Genomic DNA, 8078 nt, shown 5'->3' with positions numbered 1-8078 from the left:
TTTTAAGGGAATCAAAACTTTTAAAATTATATATTAATGTTTAAGATCTTATTATGATCAAATCTACATTGTAGCTGGTAAATAGGTAGTTCTTCATTTTTAGCAACACAGAGCTTGTTCATCATGTGTTCTCATCTCCAACGACAGCACCAGAAAGCAACGTTCAGCTCTTGAAGAGGGTAGAGGTAATTCTGCGGTCCCATGAACAGACCTTTCGAGATCTGAGGGGTGTTTGGATGCAAAAGCCTGCCATGAATTTTCAAGCAATCATCCTATGCAAGACATACAATTCTTGGCACTGAGAAAATGGAGGGAGGTCGGCATGCCTGCTTTGGTCAAGTACTGAAGACTTCGCATTAATGACTCCATCAGATTCTTCAAATTACAAATGCCGTTGTAGGTCGTACAAGATTATCACACCCATCATCAGAATAGCACATAATCTATCAGTATATGTGGAATGTGGGCTATGTATGGCCAATCTTGGCCTTTCTCGAATTGGCACCGAGGCTCCAGCAAAGGACACTTATTGACTATGAGATAAGAGAGGGAGTCTGGCAGCCTCTCTTTTGTCAAGTATTGGAGCTTAGTGCAGCTGCAGATCCACAGTTTCTTAAGACAGGTGAGGTGTTGAAGACCTGCTTCCGTCAAGGATCGAAGCTCAGGGCAGTCCCAAATACCTACTTCTTTGAGAGAGGCCAGGCACTGAGGATAAAATTCTGTCAAGGATTGGAGCCTTGGGTAGTGGCTGATACCTAATTCTTCAAGTGAGACCAGGCGTTGATGCTGCAGTTCTATTGAGGATTGGAGCTTAGGGCTGTCCCTAAATTTTAGCCTTTTGAGAGCTGTAGGGTGTTGAAGACTCGCTCTGGCCAAGGATTGGAGCTCAGGGCAGCTTCTGATCTCTAATTTTTCAAGAGAGTTAAGATGCTTAAGCCCCTCTTCTCTAAAGAATTGGAGTTTTGGGCAGCTGTGGATGTATAAAGCTTTGAGAGAGGTAAGTTGCTGAAGCCACTCGCCATCCAGAGACCTGAGACTTGGAATGTCTGAGAGTTGAAGAGAAGTAAGAGTGCAGGTCAGCAGCAAATCCCTTGGAAATGACTCCATATTTTCACAGCCACCTGTGAGTTTGCTGCAGTTCCCAATTTCAAGTTCACTGAGGTTGGAGGGCAAACCCTCTCTCTGAAACAGCAATTCTGGGCAATCTTTTAAACTCAGTCTCTTCATGGACAAAAGGGTGTGTGTCAGCGTGGTGAGCTTCTCACAACTGGAGATGGAATAGCATGCATAGCTGACAGCAGGAAGTTCAATATACACAAGATCAGGGCAGCCCCAGATGACAAAGGACTCAAGAGATATGGGATCCCCACTAGAAATTGAAATTGAGAGTGATTCAAGGCCTCCAAGATGCCTGATTTCCAGATGACTCAAACTCGGGAAGTTTCCTAATGAGAAGGATAATGAGACAGAGTTACAGGTACTCTCTTCAACACAGAATCGTTCCAGGAATGGTTGGTGGCCTTTCAACAACTCAGGTAAGAAAAACTCTAGTTTCCTAGAGCGTATGATTTTTAGGGACTTCAACACACCGGACAAGCCAAATCTGCGCAAGGGTCTGGAAAAAGAACAATGTGATATTGCCAAATCTTGGAGAAAACAAGCCTTGGTTTGCAGCATTCTCTCCTCTAGCAGATACTCGAGTGAGTTGCACTCTGTAATCGAGAGCTTTTGCAGTCCCGGAGGTAGTTCAGTCCACTGTGAGATGTCTGAAATTTCAACTTCTAACATTTGAAGATCAACGAGGCCACAAGCTGGCTCTGTTAACAACACTTTACCACAATTGAGCATCTTCAATTCACGGATGGTAGGAATTCCAAGTGAAGCCACAAGCAACTCTGGACATCCAACAATTTCAAGTATTTTCAAGGAAGGAAGTTGCTTTGGTAACTTCCCAGTGAGTTTGGGACAGTACCGAATGTAAAGCTCCTGGAGATGAGGGAATTCTCCACAAGGTAACCATTCGTTCCACCCCTCCATACTCTCAAATATTAGAGTTTGAAGGGATTTGAAGAAGGGCTTAGCCGAGGAAGAATCATTCCCATAGAACTCACAACCCACCCTCCCTACTCCATGCATCCCAAAGATGACAAGATGTTTAAGAGATGGTAGTTGCCCAAGTGGTGGCAGTGAGGTGCAATGGTCACAATCCCTGAGCTCAAGGAACACAAGATTGAAGAAAGAAGGATCTCCCACCCAGTCTGGAAATCTAAGACCACCAAAGGAATTGATGTAAAGTCTCTTTAGGTTTGTATGAGGCTGAAAATTCTCGAGTATATCTCCGTCATGTATAGCAGCACCATTGTTGTTATCCCAAGTCAACACTAACTCATCAAGGTATCGCTTATCCTTCAAATTGGCCTTCAATGCATCCCTACCACTTCGAACATTATCCAACTTTGAAATGCAAAGTCTTCCCCGAATATCTGAAAGCTTCATCAATTCTCCCACCTTTGAACCATTCATTTGTCCCACAACAAAATGAGTCAATGATTGCAGACTTTTTAATTCACCTACACTTGGCATTTCTGTCATCTTAGTACCACTGACATCAAGATACCGCAAGTTAATTAACTTCTCCATCTCTGCAGGCAATTCAATAAGAGAAGAACATCCTGATAATATCATAGTTTGTAAATTGTACATACAACATACAGAGTCAGGCAACCTTTGGATAGCTGTGCAAGAAAGGTCCAAATAACGTAAATGCTTCAAATTACCAATTGAATCAGGCAAATCAATGATGCAATAACCAAACAAAGACAATACTCTTAAGAATCTAACTTGTGGTAAGAAATGAAGCAAAACCTTGTTACTTAAGTGACATTGCGAAAATTCCCTTTGTTGCAGTGCTAAAAATGTCCGTAGACTTCGAACTTCACTAAGGGTATCAAATCTCTTATATGCATCATATTCACCTTGAAAGTATGACAAATGACGAGCATTCTCAGAGAGTATTTGCACCTTGCCATCCTCCAACCAAACAGAAAATTCTCCGGATATGAGTTGCGCCAAGTCATTAATGAGGTGATGCATGACAAAGCTTGATTTATTGCTACTTGATTTTTGAAAAAATGATCTCGATAGCAATTCATCAAAATACATATCACCTACCTCTTCCATTTTCTTCTTACTTCTTGATTCTTGTAACAAGCCTTCGGCCATCCATAACAAAATCAGTTTCTCCTTGTCGAATTCATAGTTTGTGGGAAAAATTGAGCAATAAGCAAAACATCGCTTCAAACATAAAGGGAGATCACAATAACTCAGTTTTAATGCCGAAAGAATTCCATCATTTGGCAAATGCCACATTTCACTGTTTAATATATCTTCCCATTCTCTTGCTTCAGCCTTAGAGCGTAAGAGACTTCCAATTGTTTTCACAGCTAAAGGCAACCCTTGGCACTTCTCCACAATCTTTTTGCCAATTGCTTCTAGTTGTGGACTTGCACTCGAGTCTCTATTTTCAAACACAAGTTTTGTGAACAATGACCAACAATCTTCGTAGGATAATTCTCCTAAATGATGAGTATAAATCGCATCAGCAACTTTTGCAATATTTGCATTACGAGTGGTTATAATGATCTTGCTTCCCTTTGCCGCGGCTACGAGTGAAGTCCGCAACCTATCCCAACTATTGTAATCTTCGGTCCAAATGTCATCAAGAACAAGTAGAAACTTCTTCATCTGGATGCTCTCTTTCATTTTAACTTGAAGCTGATTTAGGTTATTTGTCTCAAAAGTGGAGGCAGTGATCTCCTCAAGAATTGATCTTGTTATCCTAATAAGATCAAATTCTTCTGAAACAAAAACCCATGCTCTCAAGTCAAAGTGTTCCTTCACTTTGTCATCATTATACAACAGCTGAGCAAGGGTGGTCTTGCCAAGACCACCCATGCCCACTATGGAGAACACACCTATGATCTGATTATCCATTGTACCATCAGATAACAACAGCTTAATCATCTCTTCCTTAATACAATCCCTGCCATAGACACAAGATTCATCCACCAAAGATGTTGATGGCAATCTTGGTGACAGTTTCTCACCAATCCCTTCTTTCAACCCAAGGTCATCTTTGTCTTCTGCAACATTTTCTAGTTTATCAATGATCTCCTCCATCCTGGACTCTATACTCTGACTACCAAAGGGAGAATTAAGCCAGGAGGACATAAAGCTACGCACCTGACTTGTGCTAGTTTGGGAATCAGCTTCCATCTTGCATCGCAAAGCTTCAGAAGCTATCTCGTCCAGCAGGTCCTCGGCCTCATAGACAACAACTCTGAGCTCGTCCAGCCACTCCTTAACCGTTGGATTTGTAAATTGCTTCATCTCCGCATCATTCAGCACTGCGTGGACTACCCGCAATTTTCTCTTCATTTTCTTGAGGAGTTCATCACTGAGGTTGTGTCCCCGGATGAAGCTTAAGACCTCGCGAGAAGCCAACCTGTCGAAAAGAACTTGGAGAGAAGCCGAGAGAAATGCTCCTCCAACTACAGCCCCAGCCATCTCTGTTTGTTTGCAAAGAAAGTGAATGAATTTGAAGCAAAATGAAGGCAAACAGATTCAAAATCCCACCTCCAAACTGGAAAATGAAGTCTGGTTTTCTTGGTATTTTCATTCCACACGCTTTCATCGATTGACCAATCCTTCAAGAGATTCGCTTTTTGAATGATTCAACCATGTCATCTTTAATATTTGTCGGCTCCTTTGTCTTGACAGTAAAATTTGGCCACACTCACATAAATCAAAAGAAAAGAAAAAGAAAAAAAAATATATACTCCAAGAAAAAAACATAGAAAAGAACATTGTTGTTTAATGCAAATAGGATCATTCAGTGGACTTCTTTTACACTTTCAATGAAATCTAATGGAATTTGTGAAAAATAATAACATTTTATTAACATATCCACCCAATAAAGTTAGTCTAATAGTGTATTTGATAGTGATTTTAGGAAGTCATATTTTTAATATGTTTGGTAAATCAACTTAATAACGTAAAAGTGGCTTAATAACTTAATTTGATTTATCAGGTAAATTAATTATGTTTAGTAAAATAACTTAATAATATGACTTAAAGTAAAAAAAATGATTTTAAGTAATAAGTAAAAACAATTAACTTATTCTTAAATCCATATTTTCATTTTACCTTTTTATTCTTATTTGTTCTAATTACCTTTATAATTTTTTTTGCTACTTTATAATCTTTATTGTTATTAAATCTTTTTTACCCTAATTATAATTTATATATAATAATAAATATGTTAATTTGATGATTTAGAATAAATTTTAAATTAATTTTATCAAACAACCTTAATACTTAAAGTAAGAGTTAAAAAATCAGTTTTAAGTTAATAATTTAAATATAATTTAATTTAAAGTCAACTTAAGTTATTAATTAATAAGTATTAAGTTTTATCAAACACCCATTTACTCAAAAAATAAATTTTTTTAAATATTATAAAAGTTATAAATATTTTCTAAAATCATCATCAAACACATTCTAAGTGGATTTCAAAATCTGAATTATTTCTGCATCTCTTTTTTAAGAAATTATAATGGAGTAAAAATTAAGAGTGTAATGACTATTTTATTTAAAGAAAAAGAAAATGAAGTAAAATGAAAGCCATCAATTCAGGACTGTTACCTGAATTGAAAATTTCCACACTAAAAAGAAAATTCTACTTTTATCAATACCAGCATCCTTTTTCGTACATAAAAGCTATATATTCCAAGGCCCACCTGATTTTGTTGATTTGGTCGGTGTGACATTGGGTCCCTTGAATGGTTTGATTCTTGGTTTTAGTGGTTCCCACACGGCTTTCAAGTACTATTTTGTCAATCCATGTGTAGACTGTAGACTTGCCTTGTGAAAGTATGACTTGTGAGGTTACAAATTGAAAGAAAAAGAAAAACAACATAAGGTTGTGTTTATGGGATAAAATATATGGGATAAAATATATATATATATATATTAGGATATCATTTTTAATGGAATATGATATTTCGAATATTATATTTAGTCGTTATGATATGCCAGAGTCCTATATTATGATATGTTATGTTTGTATTTGATTTGTAAAATAAATAAATAAATAAAATATATATTAATTTTTAATATCCGATATATGTTTTTAAAAAAATTACATTGTATTATAATATTTGTTATTAAAACCATGGTTATTAGTATAAGACAATACACGTTACTTATCATGTGATATGTATCGTCTCAAAGTGAAATCAATATATATTGTATGGCATATCCAGAAATACATTGTATCACCATATCATTACACTATATATGTTACAATGATACAAAGAAAACCCAAAAGGTGACACCGTTAAACCCAAAAATTGATGTTGGTTTAGTGAGTTTCAAAAAAATATCGTTTCAACTTTCAAGAAAAAAAATATTTTAGCACATGCACCACGATTCTTTGATCCTTGACATAGGGTAAAGGTAAGGAAAGAATAAAAGTAAACGATAAAAGCATTGGCAACATTACCATGAGGTGACTTCCCCATGTGCTCCATCCTCTAATTCAATTTTTTTTTCTCACTATTTCATTTCCCCTTCTCTGCTATAGTCTAGTTCCCTTTTAGTGCTCATCTTCCCTTTACTTTTTTTCCCTTTGATTTCCCTCATTTTTTGTTATGAGAGACTTTGTTTTACATAAAAAAAAAAAAAAAATTTTAAAAAGGGCAATGGGGCTCCTAGTTTTTACACAACAAAATGAGTTTTTTAAGAGGGAAGTGTTTATGGGTAAGTGTTGGTTGTAAATTGTTAAAATGGGAACATGGGACCTTACAATGTTGTTGTCAACCTTAATGCTACTATCAACCTTAAAAAAATCTATTTTTATTAGAAAGACTCATACAACAAAATGGGTCTTCGAAGAAAGTGGAGCGTAAAAACTGTTCTTGTTTTGAATTGCAATAATTTGTCATTCGTATTCTTAACCTAACTTGTAGTGCCACAAGTTATGAAAAAAATTGGAGTACATTTTAATTAGATATGAAATATGATGCAAGTTTATATTTAACGTCAATAAGATCTATTAAAATTTAATTGTAGGGTTTTGAATAATTGAATCTTTAAATAGGTACATTCCAATAGGAGAAATCGATTGGAAAAACAAAGATTGAATATACTTGTTTCTATTAAGTACAATCAACGATTGAAGGCAAGACATTAAAGAAGAACAATAGTGGATGAAACTTATGATTCAATTTCACTATCAAATATGAAATCCGATGATGATTAGATTACAAAAGGAGAAGATGCAATATTGCCCAAAGACATTATATGTATGGAGAATGTTTTGACATTGAAGAAGGAGAAATTAGTAAAAAAATAAAAAAGAAGAGAGGTACGTAATAAACGGATAATACAAGCATGAAGTATCAATATCGTGACAACGTGTTTCTCACACCTCTTTCATCTTGGATTGTTGATAGGAATTCTCTAGTCACATGTGTAGCCATCTTGCAGTGGACACCTTTATGACTCTAGAGTTCTCATCATACATCCATATTTTGGATTGCCACCTCAAGACCATGTGCTTACATGTTGTACGGTTGTTTTATAGGGTTCTATATTGTGTCATTCATCCATTTTGTTTGCATTGTAGGGAGTCTGTTTAGAAGTCGGTTGAGTCTGGAGTCACATTCTTGGAGGAGAGTTGGAGGTCAATTGATCAGATCATATTCATATTATAGTTCAGACGATTCAGTTGAGATGTTAGACGAGATAGCTTCCACACTTGCTTATATTCAGGAGTTCATGGCAGGAGTCAGTAGATGCTTGGATCAGATGAAGAGTTCTTGCCAGGATCCTCATCCAGTTGGCAGGGTCACTGATGAGACGGTTCCTCATGCATCTCAAACAGCATAGACTCTTCCACCTGCGGCTTCACTTGGTATTCCATTCCATCTGGCAGATCATTATGAGACCATTCCACCACCTACTGTCACAGTGTCATCTCCCATGGTTCCTACTACTGATGATACTAGATTGGCCGA

General features: G+C 36.6%; 1 protein-coding gene across 1 annotated transcript; it reads right to left on the bottom strand.

Annotated features, from left to right (window-relative positions):
• Positions 1-4670, bottom strand: LOC117925857 (putative disease resistance RPP13-like protein 1). Its single transcript, XM_034844968.1, has one exon. It carries the CDS (start codon positions 4564-4566, stop codon positions 427-429), a length of 4140 nt encoding a protein of 1379 aa, XP_034700859.1. The 5' UTR covers positions 4567-4670; the 3' UTR covers positions 1-426.
• Positions 4671-8078: the final 3408 nt, after the last annotated feature.

Source organism: Vitis riparia, chromosome 12 (genome assembly GCF_004353265.1).
Source record: "Vitis riparia cultivar Riparia Gloire de Montpellier isolate 1030 chromosome 12, EGFV_Vit.rip_1.0, whole genome shotgun sequence".
NCBI classification, from domain to species: Eukaryota; Viridiplantae; Streptophyta; class Magnoliopsida; order Vitales; family Vitaceae; genus Vitis; species Vitis riparia.
The sequence above is the reverse complement of the archived record's forward strand: the minus strand, read 5'-3'. Positions and strand labels throughout refer to the sequence as shown.

Bases quoted from the DNA above. Each gene is read 5' to 3' on its own strand.
- LOC117925857 (XM_034844968.1), bottom strand. From the start codon at position 4,566: ATGGCTGGGGCTGTAGTTGGAGGAGCATTTCTCTCGGCTTCTCTCCAA.